At 35.4% G+C, this 17,425-nt stretch overlaps 2 protein-coding genes across 2 annotated transcripts; both read left to right on the top strand.

Moving 5' to 3' along the window:
• Positions 1 to 512: 512 nt before the first annotated feature.
• Positions 513 to 1,514, top strand: LOC148676468 (olfactory receptor 6N2-like). The gene has a single exon (XM_088622426.1). The coding sequence runs from the start codon at positions 549 to 551 to the stop codon at positions 1,512 to 1,514; it is 966 nt and encodes a 321-aa protein (XP_088478552.1). The 5' UTR covers positions 513 to 548.
• Positions 1,515 to 12,607: 11,093 nt separating this feature from the next.
• On the top strand, positions 12,608 to 13,570 carry LOC148676469 (olfactory receptor 6N2-like). The gene has a single exon (XM_088622439.1). The coding sequence runs from the start codon at positions 12,608 to 12,610 to the stop codon at positions 13,568 to 13,570; it is 963 nt and encodes a 320-aa protein (XP_088478565.1).
• Positions 13,571 to 17,425: the final 3,855 nt, after the last annotated feature.

The following is a 17,425-nucleotide window of genomic DNA, read 5'->3' on the forward strand; positions in this document are numbered from 1 at the left end:
CTATGGAGTAAGCCGCTCCACTGTGTCCCGACTGCAGAGAAGGTTTCAGCAGACCAGTAGGACAGATGACCTTCCATGATCACACCAGAGCAGGACAGACACATCAGACTCGTCAATCTGAGAGATCGGTACAGATCTGCCACCTGTACTGCTGCTAAAACTGCCGGCAGACACAATGCCCGCATCAGTGAGAGGACAGTGAGGCTCCATGCTGCTGGCCTTAGAGCAAGGCGACCTGTCAGAGGCCCTGTGCTCACACCTCCTAGTCGTCACACCGGACTGGCTTGGGCCAGACAGGGGCTGCGATGGACTCGTCAGCAGTGGCATCAGGTCTTCTTTACAGATGTATCACTCTTCAGCCTGTTTTTTTTTTCCATCAGTATATATACTACATTATTATAACATTTAAAAACATTTGAGCTCTGTAAATTGTTTTTTACTTCCCCCTAATTATTCTTTCAGATTCCTTGGTTTGTATTACCAAACCAGTGTATGTGCACTCACTCCTTGACTCCTGTTTTGTACAAGTGCCTCTGAGACACTGAGCCATGAGTGACTCCAATGGAACTCTGCACTATGAATTCAGCATTGTGGGTTTTCCAGGCCTGCAGGAGCACTACATTGCACTCTTCGTCTTCTTCCTGATCCTCTTCCTGGCCATCATCATGGGTAATATGCTCATCTTGGTGTTAGTTGCTCTGGACCACAGGCTCCACACACCCATGTATTTCTTCTTGTGGAACTTAAGTCTTCTAGATATTCTACTAACCAGTACTGTAATACCAAAGCTTCTAGCAGTACTTTTGCGTCATGACAACACCATCTCTTTCTCAGGTTGTTTTGTACAGATGTTTTTTTTCATTTCATTGCCTGCTGTTGAAGGATTCCTTGTAGCAGCCATGGCTTATGACCGATATGCTGCATTAGTAAAGCCTTTACATTACAACACCATCATCAATACCAAGGTCTGTATCATAATGACTGTCACAGTCTGGGGGCTGGGCTTTCTTGCTCCTCTTCCATCAATAGTATTGGCAAGTATGTTTCCATACTGTAAATCAAACCTTATCCTACACATGGTCTGTGATTACTCCACTGTAATGGCATTAGCCTGCGGTGACATTACAGCTCAAGTCAATTTAACCCTTTTAATTGCCATGTTTGCAATTTATGTCCCATTTCTCTATGTCTTATGGACATACTGCAGAATTATAGCATCAGTAATGAAATTGAAAACTATGGAGAGCCGTAAGAAGGCCTTCTCAATGTGCTCTTCACATGTGATGGTGGTATTGCTTTACTATGTGTCTGCTGCTGTGGTGTATATTGGTTTGAGAGTGGAAAATATCCACCCAGAAGGACGCATTTTTATTGGCACTGTGTACAATTTCCTAACTCCTTTGCTCAACCCCATCATTTATAGCTTAAGGAATGAAAAAATAAAGGCAGCAACTAATCGATACCTTAGATTCCAGGCTCTCCACAGTGTAGAGAATACTGTCAGCATACAGTAGGTCGATAGTTTACAGTATGGGAAATGGCTATGCTCACTTCTCATAGGAACAAAGTTAATTTGTCCATAAATTAAATACTGTATGACACTATACTTATATGATGGAGCTTGTTCACAAAATTGTTTATCTATATTTTCAAATCTGTTTTTTATGACTCACATATAAGGTTTTAGCAAATAGACACAATACTGTCAACATAAGGTAGGTCAATAGGTTACAGTATCAGCAAAGTCAAACCTCAGTCCCTAATAGAAATCAAGAAATATGGTCATATTATATGACACTTAGGAGGTCTTTCACAAAATTGTTTTATCTATGTTTTCAAGTTTCTTTTTCAGGAATTGTATGAGATGTTTTATAATACAGATTATAATTAAGATGATTTCCTCTACGACAGTTATATGGAGCATAACGTTCAATTAAACCCAAATAAAGATGCACAATAAAATCCAAACATATATGTTGAGAAAGACATTTAATCAAGCAGATATCTCTAAAATATAAGCATTAAGATAAACAATGACAGTGTACAGTGGACCCTGTTTAGTGATATGTACTGATATTAACTAATACGACAATATCGTATATTACATAATATTACATTTTTTTAAGGTTACTGGGAAACAGTAAATTATTTAGCACAATGATAGGTGACAGTTCACTGCAGTCCAATTGGATTTAACAAACTGTAAGAATTCATATTTCTAACATATAAAAAATATGCAAGAATAGATGTATTTAGACCAATAATAAATGTATAATTATAAATAAAGTGCAGCCATTTGAAAATAAAAAAATAGAAATGAATCACTTTTTAACTGCAAAATCCAGAAAACATCTCCATAGACATGAATGCTGCCAACATCAGTAGAAATCTGACAACAGAATCCCTTCAGTAAACAGTTTCTAGACCATCAACAACAAAGTACTAAACAAAATGACTTTCTGTAGATGGGTCCGGAAGAATACCCAGTCTAGAATATGACTCATCCTTCAAGGCTAATATTATATATTTTTTAGTAGATCAAGATTTACCTCATGCGAAAATATAAAATCCAAGCACAGAGATCACAGGTTCTAAATCATTCACCATTCACCAAAACTTTACAGGCACATCTAAAGTTTACCACTCTTCCTGAAAAAAATATTCCTACAGAAAGAATGTGAATTGGTGACCATTGAACCTAGAGGGATAAGCATTCCATTCTGATATCATCACACATATCATTTACAGACCATGGGCATGACATGTTTTTATGCAGAGTTCCACACAGCAGTGATGACTATGACTTAGAGGGGAAAAAAAAATGAAAATAAAGTTAGTAATATTAATCCCACTTTTAGTACCCAGCACTTAAATAGGTACAAATATTTAATTACTTTAACACTGTAAACAAAGTTCCTGCTATTGGCAATATGAAGTGGAAACAGCAATAATTAAGTTGGAGAGTGTCAGATTATCATCATTTTAGTGTCAGAATTTTTTTCTGATATGTTTTAGCTTTAAGATTATTTATATATCTCAAAGTTTGTTCTTTTTCATTATAGCAAGAATATATACCCTTATCACTCAGTCTAAAAACAGCTACCATTCACACCAATACAAAAAATATTCAAAATTCAATTTTTGGTCTTGGTCTGTAATTACAGGAATTTGTCTACAGTTTAGTGTAATTTTTGTTAATATCCTGTCCAAAGCTGTTTTGCACTTGAATTAAAATGTATCCACACAATTTGTATCTGGAATAAATTAGGTTTTAAAGTAAGCTTTTTTCATACTAGCAATAAAAACACTTCTAATATCTGTGTTTCTTGTGTATTTTTTGAGTCTTGACATTCCTTCACTTAACCCTTTCTTCCTTTCCATTGACTGTGGTGCCTTATTGCAATCTCCTCATACCTACTTAGGGTCTGTTTACTACTTACAAAGCCTTGAGCTTTTCACTGATAAATATCTTAACATTTCTTTAGAATTCAGTAAAAATATATAGAACGATAAAACATTGCAATGGAGGTTCTGTACATTCTTGATCTAATAAAACTGTTCTCTCCTTTCAATAAATGTCCATATTAACACACTCATTCAGACTAAAAAGGAAGTAAATCATTTTGGACACACTGATATCTTGGGCAATTTTAGAAGAGCCGGTGAAATGCATGCTGGAAGTTGTGCTACTTAACTCATCAAGACACTCAAACACTGAAATGGGGTTCCACAATGCAGAATATCAGGATGGAGAGGAAGCTTGTTACTGAAAAAAACACACACTGAGTGACAGATTAAAAAGGGTTAAATTCAGACCTTAATAATTAAGGAGAATAGCTCTTCTGAGTTTAAAAGTGAAGAATTAATCTCATATGAGGTATCATGAGAAGAACGTTCACAACATTTGTATCAAAATATGTTTAAGCTACAGAAGGCTTTGTTATTTCTGAAGGTTAAAGAGAACTTCGTTACTACAACTATTGTCAATAAGCACACATCCATCCAACTATTCTGGCAAGTAGCACGTAATGGACACAAGAGAGGATACATTTTTGTCCATGAACAAGTGGTGCTGCTGGTTGTCTGACTCAAGGGGTTCCTTATCCCTCCTGACAGCTAACTGGGAAAAACACACTGACTTACTCACAGACTTACTGTCTGCTACACAAGTTTTAAAATTCTCTGGCATAATTGCTTTTAGTTCTTTAAAATTGAAGGAAACAACTAAACATAAGTGAGGTACTCTTTGTGATCGTGTGTTTTAAGGTCATTATTGAAATCTTCTTGAATAGCCTACTGGACATGCCATCAGACATCACAGAGTTTGAGTAAGCTTTCCATAATTTTTGCTTCAACAAATTATAATGTGTCAACCCAGTAGATTATAAGAGGTCTTATTCAAGCTGTTGTATTTCATTTGTGTATAATAATCCACTTCTTTTTGGTAATCTTTGTGTGCTCAGCCCTCTCCTCTACTCCTTATTCACCCACGACTACTTTGCCAGAAACAAAACAAGTTCCATCATTAAGTTTGCGGACGATATAACGATCATCGTCTTTATCACAATCCGCGCACAGGGAACACCAGCAAAACTAAGGAGTTGATCCTGGACTACAGGGAGCATCGAGGAACAAACCTCGCACCCATTCACTTCCGCGGGTCCACAGATGTACACTACTGTGTATGTCGCTTAAGCCACTCCTATTTGGCATTTTAGTTACGGAGGAGGGAAGATGCACCCCACCCCCCCCACCGGGTGCCTGACTTGTCGCCATCTTTAACCGTTCTGTGTCCGAATCGCAATAGGTACACATACGAAAAAAAGTTTATCCCAGCAACAATACATATATATTTTTGTGGTAAGAGGGAGCAAAACATCAGTATTTACTGCTAGTAATTAGTGTACAATTTGTAGTTGAAATCTGAGCCTAAATATAAAGTTAAACAAACCAATGTAGGAAATGTGCACATAGAAATACACAAAGAAAATAAATCCTTTCTGACATCTAAAATCAGTTTCGATCAAGGTCTCCAAAACGAACAAAAAAAAGAGCATTTTCAGAGGGCTATTACGCTGTGTTTATGTACAATAAGTGATTTATGAGCAATCTAATTTCTTATTCGTTTAAAACAGTGAAATGTCAGCTGCAAAAGATCACACCAGAGACAGCACTATCTCTGCCTGTCATAGACGTTCAGGAAAGGGTGAATGAAGTCATGTCAAGTACAATAATTCGGTGATCAATAATAGCAGTTGTAGGACAAGAAAAAAAAACAGCGAAAACTTAAGCTTTTTAAGGCTAAAACAAAAATTCAGTCTACAAATTAAGGCAAATGAAAATTTAGGACGTTAAAGTGCTAGAGGTGTAAAAAATACAAAAATGCACATGAACAAAAAGTTTTAGAAATGGAGCAGGTGTTATTTTTAAATAAGCAAACAAAAAAAGCCATGACTATACATAGTGCAGAAGAGGGATGCAGGAACACTTGCTTAGATATACAAAAAAATCACAAAAAGATGTATGTTACAAAAGAACATGCAAACATGTTAATCATGTACATGAACATGTACATCAGTTTCCCTTCTGGATCAATAAAGTCTTATCGATCTCTAAACATGAAACAGAGTGAGAAATCAGAAAATTAGCATGCATAAAAAACAGCAATTCTGTCAGTGAGCCCCAAATGAATTTATAGCAAACATGGTTTCATGGAGGGCTTCTCAGATAGTTGGGCATTGAGGTAGATTGCCAGGCGAAAGGATGTACAAATATATTTTATTAAAGCAAGTCAGTTTTTTGCAACACATAAAAGAAATTTTTCCAAGAAAGTTTAGCCTTTGTCACTAATGGAACCACTAAATAAAGACATAAAAATAGAAATCTAAAGATTTTTTAATTCAATGTTGGTAGCAGGATGAACTGTCAGGTTGAGCTAAGTGTATATTTTGTCGCAGAGTTGCTGCAAGATGTTAACAGTGAAACCAAGTATTTAGAAATGACTGATTTCAAGAAGAAAATTTTCAGAATAATTGTAAATCTAGCAGGATAGAGAAAGCATAGAAAATAGGCAGTTAGATTGATCAGATTAGTATGAAAAGCCATTTAGCAAAGAGGGAATGAGAAGAGTGACAAACTAGTATACTTTAGATATTTTATCTGAACCAGGGAAAATTTGATCATGTTTCTCTATAACAATAATAAAAAAACTTTATTTTATATATCACCTTTAAAAGTGGCATCTCAAAGCAATACAGTAGATGTAGAAACAGTTCTAAGGACCACAGATTACAAAGTAAATACATATAAAAAAGACAAGCATTTAGAAGTGCTACCAAAATTAGAAAATGAAGCAGATACAGACAAGTCTTCTGAAAAGAAAGGTTTTGAGGTTAGATTTAAATGCACTTAGGGTACGTGACTGATATCACTGGGGATACAAATCCAGAGCTCTGGGGTGCAGCTAGAGAAGGTCCTGTCACCCACAGAATGTAGATGTTCTTGAGGACAGCTAGAAGACCAGAGTCAGACGGACAAAGGTGGGGAGTAGACAGATAGTAAGCCATATACTGAAGGTACTGAATGAGGATGAGGATTTTGAAGTTGTCTCGAAACCTGATAGGTAACCAGTGCAAGGACTTGAAAACAGGTGTAATGCATCCCTGATATGATTCTCGCTGTCATATTCTGAAGATATTGAAGATTGCTCAGTGTGGATTTCATTTCCCCAGTGAACAGGATGTGTATTTATTAATTCTAGAAAAAAAAGCCTTTCTTGATTTCTCTAGTTCCTAGTTTCTCTAGTTCCCTTTAAAATAAACTATTATTCCACAATGCAGAGTATTACATGGCCAGTATTTACATATGATATTTGTGATTTTAAAAAATTAACACAAGCAGCTTTTTGGGATTTAAGTGTTGGCTGAGTTATTGCAGGATATAAGACTAGAGATGTTGGTAGCGAAAAGATAATTTTGGGAAAGTTGAGGAATACACTGATAACAAGAACACTTCCAAATGGGGTTAGGCATACTTTTGATGAAGATGATGAAATTAACAGACTGTATATTTACATAGATACTGAAATGAGGATTGTATTTCAGATTTTGTGTAGTTGCTAGCATTGAACTGTGTGTTGGATGCACATGAATTGAAGGAATGGGCAAACATAGCTGATGCTGATTCACAGAGCCAGCATATTAAGATGTTTATATTAAGAGGCAATTTGTTTAAATAACTAACTAGGTATGGATACTGATGTGCAAGAGAGGTGGAAAGGCTGTTTCCTTAAGCCAGCACTATAAAATAATTTATCCTTAATGAGATGCTGCCATCTCATAGTGGGTTTCTAACACTGTGTATAGTTCCATCCACACAGTGCTTTTACTTCCATCCATTTTCTAATCTCTTTATCCAATACAAAGGATTTGGAGCCTATCCAATTAAGCAACGGACACAAGGCAGAATACACGCCAGTCCATCACAGGATAGACAGACATAAACACACACACACACCAGGCCAATTTTCCCGTAAGCCAATTAACCTACCAGTATGTTTTGGAGTGCGAGAGGGAATCATATCACACATATGGAGAAAAACCACTAAACCCAGAGAGAACATGCAAACCCCACACACACAGGACTGAAGGGATGGAACCTAGGGCCCCAGTGCTGGAAGACAGCAATGCTAACCACTTTGCCACCATTATAAATGGATGGTATCTTAGATATCTTTCTAGTTCACAGGTTTGCATGCATAATTTAATTTTGAAAGCCACTGAGACATCCGGTACTACTGTTGTATTTATGAAAAACAAACAAAACAAAAAGCATACTAACAATTGTGCCATCCTATTCCTTAGTTAATACATTTTATTTTTATTAACTGTTAACATTGTTAGCAAAATATTTTGAATTATATTTTACCCTATTTTTCTTTAATTTTGTTTAATTTATTTTATGATTGTCAGATTTAATGTATATCTGAACAATGAAAATATATTTTTACAAAATGCAGGGAAAAGTGCAACAATTTATTACAGTGCTTAATTTAATATTATTGATTATTAATAATTTATGCTAACACCTAACTTTCTTAATTAGATGTATTTAAAATAATGAACTAAGTGTAACATAACATTCAGAAATACAATCGAGAATAGTTTTGTGGTGTTTTTATAGATGAAACGTTTCTAAAATGTATAACAAAATTAAAGACTATTAAAATCTGTAATCTTTCCACCTGTAATGTCATTAGAAAGTACAACAAGTTCCTGCTTTGTCTAATTAAGGGACTTAGAAGTAAAAGAAAATGATTTACGTTTATGTTGTATAATTTTAAACACTTATGAATGCAGATGCAATTGGTGCCATTTGCACTCCACGCTATAGAACAGCCATTGTGCAATACTGAGCCCCGCTCCTCCTCCCTCTCTCAGTGCCGCCTCCCCCTCTGACGGAGCGCAGTGGGCAGTACGCTATTTTCAGAACCTCTGATTGGGAAAAAAGACCTGCTGATCAGTTTCACACAACAGGAAGAGAAAAGAATGGGACAACATGTGTTGTCTTTAAGAAATTCATGTATTTTAAACATTTAATCAAGAAGTAAAAACCTTCTGAGCTGATCACGAGGAAGAAAAATCACCAGTTTTTTGCGCATAAAAAGTGGTTATTAACTCTCGAAACCTGTTTTTATAGGTTTTAAAGTCATGCAATGTCTAAGTTAAGCGGGAAAAAAATCATTTGCCCAGCCTATTCCTAAGTGTCGACAACACAGATGATCTAACCTGAACCCACCATACCAACGTAGCCTGGACAGCATGGCAGCGCCTATTCTTTCTCCGCAGACTAAAGAAGTTCGGCATACCGTCACATATCCTTTCCAACCTTCAGGTGCACCACTGAAAGCATCCTAACTGGCTGCATCACTGCCTGGTATGGTAATTGCTCCGCCCGAGTGCGCAAGGTACTCCAGAGCGTGGTGAAAGTGGATCAAAACACTACCAGCTGCGTGCTACCGAACATCGAGAATATCTACTCTGTTAGAGACCTCAAAAAGGCCAGTTCTATCCTCAGGGACCTCTGAGTCACCCTAACCACAACTTGTTCTTTCTAGTACCATCTGGAAAACAATACCAAATTATACAGAACAAGAACACCAGGTTTCGTAACAGCTTCTTCCCCCAGTCAGTAATACTGCTAAACAGCCAACCACAGCATACACCTGCAATTACCCAAACGGCTGCTGGCAAATAGGCAACCACTTGAACTAATAGGGTGCACTGGCACCCTCCTGTCACTTTGCACTCTCAGGACACTTATAAACTGCGCTAAATACTTCCTATCCTTGTATTACATTTGTACAATCTGTACTGTATTGTAAATAGCAATTGTATAATTTATAGTATTGTAATCCTAACCTAATCTCTAAAAATGTATGTCCTTCTACTCTTCTATCCCTCTTAACGAGGGACACCTCGACAACACCGCTGTGTGCTAAACTGTTTGTGCATTGATAAATAGACCTTGATTGATTGATTGATAATCCTTTTCTACCGATGTTTCTCACTCATCTTTCCTTTAAGAAAGACTGACAATTTTTCCCACAGCTGGAAACAACTAAAGAAGTCTTAAAGGCTATGTTTAAAGTTATTTCTCCCATTTGTGAATGAATCCATTGAATTATTGCTCCCCATTTTCTCAGTAGTTTAAATCACTGTATTTTAATTAAAAATGGGATGAACATACAAAAGTAATATCTTAATGCACACTTCATTTTGTTTAAATTGATTGATAAATTAAGGTAATTAACATTTTTCATCCATAGAGTTATCTCTATAACTCTCTATCTCCATTATCGTCATTGGAAGTTATAAGCTAGAAGCATCTGTAGCAACCACTGGATGCAATATGATGTAAAACAAGCTGTATATTTATACCAAATGCTTTGAACCAGGTTGTATAGTAGATGCTGTCTTGTGGGATTTCTATCCCTTCCTCTTGTGCAATCTGGATATACTGCATGTGCCTATTCAGTGGTTTCTTAGCCCTGGATGCCACAGACATTACCATCTCATCCCACAAATGTTAGGAGGTATCAAATCTGGAGACTACTTAAACTTCACTCTCTTTACATTCCACCCACCCTGGTCTAGCTTTTGCCGATCTTCTTAGGTGTATTTTTGGACATAATCCTATTTATTTTTCAATATTAAAATCATAGCAACCAAGCTCTAAAGCTTTCTCTACACTTCAGGCATAAAAGCTGTATTAATGCATAGGTTTGTGTTTTCCTAAATGAATTGTTTCAAAGTGTCTTAATATGTCAGAGACTTAAATTATTTCTACTAAGTTTTATGCTGTTTAACAGTGTATGTTAATGAAGTGATACAGTTTTCTGTTCACCCTTTGGGCCTGCTCCCTTTCTGTCTCTCTGGACTAATAGGAGGTAGAGCTACTCCAGTCCATGGCCTCTGGGGTCACTGTGAAGAGCTCCCCATAAAAGCAGAGCAACTGAAATGAGAGGGAGAGTTGCTTGCCCAGCAGTTGTGTTTTGTGCTGGAAGTCACAGGTATGTGTTAATACAAATAATTTCTATGTAACAGATTTGGAATGTACAGTATCTTATTACTAGTTTGTATATTGAATATAATGTACCAAATACATTACTCTTGAAAATTTCAAAGAAACTAGGTTCTGAAATGAACACTACTTTCTCATTTGACTTCAGGTTGTACAAGGATATAAGGATTATGTCATATTACTTATGAATTTACTCCTTCTTCAAGAATATTCAATCCTTCATCTTACAGGCACACAGTGCTTTTGGATAATCGGACCCTGTAGTGCTTGAAAAGACAGAATCATAGCAGGTAACTCTTGTAAGTGCTTGGCTTTCATAAACATAAGTTATTGACTTTTTTCAGGCTTTCAGTCTCAGCATACATGCTCTTAATGAAGTATTTTTCAAAGTACTGCAGTGTATTATGTAAATATAATGTTCATATGTTTTTTGTTCTTATAAAATATTTTTGTCACATTATAGATTTGATGCTGTTACAGATGCTGCCATTCAGAATGCATGTCAAAATTAAAGTCTGTAGTGAGGTAGCTACACAATACCACGGTAGTATTCAGCATGCCAAATGTATCTTTTCACTGCCCCAAAAAGATAGATAGGAGGTATCTGTGGTGTGTTAATATTATTGAAATGATAGCTTCATTTAACCTTTTGTACTATCTTCTTTAAATCCACTATCAATATGGAATGTTTCCTAAAGTGGCTCTACACTACGTTATTTCGACTTTTATCATTAACATAAATTTAATATACTGTGATATATACAAATAAAACAAAATGTCAGTATAGTATATGATGTGAAAAAATACACCACTTTAAGTTTCTATGGTTTTACATATTAAGACATACCTGTATCTGACCTTCATCTAGACCTAACAGTAGATTAATCTAATATCATGTGACAGGTAACAAATACACATTTTGTCATTATTAAACAAAAAATCAGCCATCATTAATTAGATTTGTGTGAAAAAGTAAGTGCAGTAATTCAGTAACATGTGGTACCCCTTTAAGCAGCAATACTTGAAGTAAATGTTTCCTGTTAGAATTTATCAGTCTTTCACATCACCTGGGAGGGATTCTGGTCTCCTCCTTACAAAACTGCTTCAGCTTTGTGATGTTTGAGGGCATTTGCACACAGCTATCTTTAGGTCTTGACAAAGCTTCTCAAAAGGGGCCAAGGTCTGGGTTTTGACGTGGCTATTCTAAAACCCTGATTCTTTTCTTTTTCAGACTTTCAATCAGAAATTTACTAGTGTGTTTTGGATCGTTGTCCTGTTTCATGATCTACTTTCTCTGGACTGTTTCAAAAATTTTAAACGAATCATCTGGATATATAAATGATAGTTTAATTTATACTGTAGTCTCTTGGGAACACCTTGTGTTTTTATTTCAGTTTTACTTTAAAATAATTTGTATTTTGTCTTAATGCTAATTTTCACTGTGATATATACTGTATCTGTGGATATCAAGCTTTTTTTCCTCTTAAAATTTTCAAAACTTTTAGAGTTTTATTTTAGAGTAGATTTTTAATGATGTGTTTCAGAACACATTGATTTGAAACTTGAAAGCACATGGCACAAGAGTAAAAAGAGTTCATTTTATGGCATAACTGTTAAACAAATACGAATTTATGTGGACTTTAAAGTTCAATGTTGCCTTTAAAAAAAGAAGTGATTTATTTGGTTTCAAAGCCAATGAATATACATCCTTGTCTTCAGAAAATTATTGATCCTAAAGTTTTTATACACAAAGTTTTTATACATTTTTTTACAAATTATCTATACATTTTTGGAGGGCAAAACATATACTGTACCACTACATGTAATAACATATACTACAGTACTATGATTATAACATTTTAACATATGAGAGCTCTATTATGTTAAGTTCAGTTAAATAAAAAATGATGTTCTAACTTAAACAGTATTATTCTTTCAGATTCTGTGGATTTTTTCCAAACTAAAACGAATCCACTGTATATGCACTTACATCTCCTGTTTTGTGTGACTTTTGAGACACTGAGCCATGAGTGATTCCAATAGAACTCTGCATTATGAATTCATCATTGTGGGATTGCCTGGCCTGCAGGAGCACTACACTGCGCTCTTCTTCCTCTTCCTCTTCCTTGTCACCATCCTGGGTAATCTGCTGATTGTGCTGTTAGTCGCCCTGGATCATCGGCTCCACACACCCATGTATTTCTTCCTGTGGAACTTAAGTCTCCTAGATATTCTGCTGACGTGTACTGTCATACCAAAGTTGCTGGCAATTCTTTTGTGTCGTGACAACACCATCTCTTTCTCAGGTTGTTTTGCACAGATGTATTTTTTCATGACATTGCCTGCTGCTGAAGGATTTCTTTTAGCAGCTATGTCTTATGACAAATATACAGCAATAGTAAAGCCTTTGCATTACAACACCATCATCAACACCAAGGTCTGTCTCATAATGACTGTCACAGTCTGGGTGCTGGGAATTCTTGCACCTCTTCCATCAATAATATTGGCAAGTATGTTTCCATACTGTAAATCAAACTTTATCCTACATATTGTTTGTGATTATCCCACTGTAATGGCATTAGCCTGTGGCGACATTACAGCTCAAGCAAATGTTGCTCTTTTTCTTGCCATGTTTTCAATCTATGTCGCCTTTTTCTATGTCTTATGGATGTACTGCAGAACTATAACATCAGTAATGAAACTGAAAACTGTGGAGAGCCATAAAAAGGCTTTCTCAATGTGTTCTTCACACATGACAGTGGTATTTGTTTACTATGTGTCTGCTGCTGTGGTGTATATTAGTTTAAGAGTGGAAAACATCCACCCAGAAGGACGCATTTTCATTGGGTCTGAATACAATTTCCTAACCCCTTTGCTCAACCCCATCATTTATAGCTTAAGGAATGAAAAAATAAAGGCAGCAGCTCAGCGATACTTTAGATTCCACGCTCCCCACAGTGTAAAGAATACTGTCAGCATAAGTCAATAGTTTAGTTACAAATGGCTATGCTCACTCCTTCATAAGAACAAAGTTAATTTTTCCATAAATTATATATTCTATGACACTATTCTTATGTGATGGAGCTTGTTCACAGTTTCTCTGAGATCTCTGAAATATAAATACCAAGATAAGAAAATGACAGTGTATAGTTGGTCCTATTTATTTGTAGAAGTTCAGGTAGTTAGCTGTGTCAGCATGCATAGACTGCAAAGGAACAAGTGTCACTCACCTGAAAAAGGCTCCACAGCTGAAACATTGTGGGTTTTTTTCCCCTCTTTACTTTTTCCTATTTAATTGTATGTACTGGTGACATTGGAGAGAAGGAGTTCACTGCAGTCCATTTTGATTTTTTAAAGAACTTGTAACTGTAAGAATTAATATTTTTAACATACTGTATAAACAATGTAGATGATGTATAGATGTAATAGATGTATTTAGAATGATGACAGCAATTTTCTAATCATAAGTAAACAAATGTGCAGCCTTTTGAAAATAAAAAGCAGTAAGTAATACATTTTTAACTGCAAAATCCAGAAAATCCCTGCCCAGACAAGAATTCTGCAAACATCAGTAAAACATCTGACAAAAGAATTCCTTCGGTCCACAGTTACAATCCATCAACAACGAAGAAAGTTGAAAATTATTTCATACAGATGGGTACAGAACCCTTAAGAATATTTGGTTCAGAATATGACTCATCCCTCAAGGAATCATTTTAAAGGTTATTTTCCATTCAACAGACTGAGATTTACCACCTGAGAAAATATAAAATCCAAGCACAGAGATCAGAGGCTCTAAATGATTCACTTTTCACCAAACCTTTACAGGCACTTCTAAAAAGTAGCTTCCCACTTTTCCTGTGAAAATGTAATTGACTGTATGTGGGAGAACTCCCCATTTAATTTTGTTGTACTACTTACTGTATACATTAGTTATACATTACATTATATTATATCAGTTATGTACATACTGTTACATCTTTACATATACAACAATTTCCTGTTGTGTAATATCTCAATAAAAATAAACTCAGTGTTGAATAAATCATTTTAGGAGAGTCATACCCCCACAGAAAAAAACAGAACATGAGCTAGTGACCTTTGAAATTATATAAATAAACATTCTATTCTTCCATTCAGACATCATCACAAATACCATTTACAGACCGTGGGCCTGAGATGGGGTTTTTTCAAAGTCCACACAGCAGTGATGTTTGTGATATTGAGGGAAAATGCTTAAAAACAAAGTAATATTGATCCCACTTTTGGTGCGCTGTACTTGAATAGGGATAAACTTTTTGATCAGTGCATTTATTCCTGAAAACAATGTGCCTATTATTGGCAAAATGAAGCTAGAACAGCAGTATCAACCAACAATGACGCAATATTGACCAACAATATCAGGTTGGAGAGTGTCAGATTATCGTCATGTAAGTATCAAGATTTTTTCTGATATATTTTTTAGGTTTAAGATTATTTATATCTCACAAAATTTGTTCTGTTTTATTTTCTTTTTACTTTGCTTTTAACAGTAACAATAAGTAGCCTGTTTACCTCATATCCATCATTCAAAATAAAATACAATCATTATCCATTAATACAAATGGAAATAAACTAGGGACAAAACAGAACAACCCTACAGTACTAAAATAATCCTTAAAAGAAAAAAATGAATTAAGAAAGGTGATTTTTTTATATAAGTCCAAAGTGGTGACCAGATCTTCCAACAGTGCTCTGATCTCTAGTCGAGATCACAAATATTTATTTCCAGAGGTTGAAATGTTGCTACCTGATAGAGCCACATTTCAACAGTTGGTACCTTGGAGATAGACCATAGCAACAAAATACATTTTTTTGTTAAATTAACTATAATAAAAAATAGATATTCTGAATCTTTGTAAAGTTTGACTGCATAATCACTATGTAGAAGATATATTTCTGCAGGTATAGTAAAATGTATGAAGAGGAAAGGTCTAAATACCTTTTTCAGGTCCAGTCTAGAAGTCCTTTATTTTTCATTTTCAGAGGGAAATCAGGATTGAGAGCGATAGGAGATGCAGGAGAGTATTGTGTACTAATAATTTATCTGACAGATTTCTCAATACACTAACATTGTTAATAAAGGGCAGAGATTGTATAAGTAATGGATGACATACCGCTAATTCTATATTCACGCAAAATTAAAGTAAACAAGTGCTTTATTTGGGAAACCCAATAATATAGCTCAAAGTGTTGAACTGCAACACCTCCCTTTTCTCTTGATTTTAATAATTCTTCAAATTTGAACCTCATTTTTTTATTATTCCAGTTAAATTTTGATATATTTGTATTTTGTTCTGTAAAGAAAAGAATTAGGCAGGTGGCAATGGAGAGACTGCAAAAGACAAATCAAACAAGGAATAATATTCATGCTTTCCACTTATATCCTCCCATAAAAGGAAATTGGAAAAGGTCACCATGTGGTTATATCATGTAATATCAAAAAGGAGAGGTGAGAGTGGACAGCCCTATCTTGTGCCTTTACCAATCTGGACTCTATTACAAGACCATTTGTGGTTACTACATCTTGGGGATTATAGTAATTTAATTAAATATATTGTATTTTGGTTCAAGGTTAAACTTTTCTGGACTAGTAAACAGAAAATTTCATTCCACTTTGTGAAATGCTCTTTCAGCATCGAGAGAGTAATAATGTGGGCTCTTTATTGTTATTGATCAGATCTATAATGTTAAATTACTGACACAAATTGTCTAAACTATATCTGGATTTCACAAATCCTGTCTGATCAGGTTCAATACTACTTGGTAATATTTTTTTTTTATTATATGAGCAAGAACCTTTGCTAATATCTTACAATTGGAGTTAAATATGCTTATGGGCCTATATGATGAACAGTCTTCTGTAAGCAGATAGAGGCCTTATCAGACAGTCTCAGGTAATGAGCCTTTATCTAGTAGATTTTGGAATACTTTCAAAAAGATTTGTTGAAGTTCAGGCCAAAATGTTTTGTAAAATTCTGGAACCTATCTAGGTATCTAGCCCAGGTGACTTGCCCAAAGGCACAAGAAAAATTGTTTTCAGAAACTTTCCTGGGGTCAAAGGTATTAAATAATATTATTTTTAAAATAATCCATTTCATTATTTCTCCCAATCTTCTCAGTAGTTTAACATTATGACCAATATGTGTAGTACAGGAGTGCCCAACCTTTTTTAAGGAAGATCAACTTTTTCATTTGCCAGTCCAGCCAGTTCTACCAGTGTGAATTTGAAGCTCTGAATTAGGAAAAATAGACTGTGGGCAAATCAGTATATTAACTATACCCATCACTAAAATGACAGCAAATAAAAGAAAGTGAGTCCTGTTTTAATGAACAAGTAATGTTCTCCATTTTAGAAAAAATAATATCCTACCTTAATGTGAGCCTTGGCACAGAGAAGCTTACTTGAGAATTTTTTTTGAACGTGTTGACAGTGCTGATCATGTCGATGACATTTTTATTGTGTCCCTGCAGCTTGACATTCAGCTCATTTAGCAGTTTAGTCAAGTCTGTGAGGAATGCTAAATCCAGAAGGCACTAGTCATCTTCTAATTAGGCATATTCACCATGATTAGACGACTTGGGAAACTCTGATTTCAGGCAACGGCTGTCTGAACCTCGCTAAAAATGTTCGTTTTTTAAATCTCTAAATAGCAAGTCAGCAGCCTTAACAAATGCTTTTTTATTACTTCTAAATCTCTGAATGACTTTTTGTGTTTAGCCAGGATGTGGCTCACACGGAATGATGTAACGATTGCCGCTTTCCCTCTTGTTTTAGGCCTCGTGGAAACCGACTGCTGGTAGT

Source organism: Lepisosteus platostomus, chromosome 2, assembly GCF_059453375.1.
Source record: "Lepisosteus platostomus isolate fLepPlt1 chromosome 2, fLepPlt1.hap1, whole genome shotgun sequence".
NCBI classification, from domain to species: domain Eukaryota; kingdom Metazoa; phylum Chordata; class Actinopteri; order Semionotiformes; family Lepisosteidae; genus Lepisosteus; species Lepisosteus platostomus.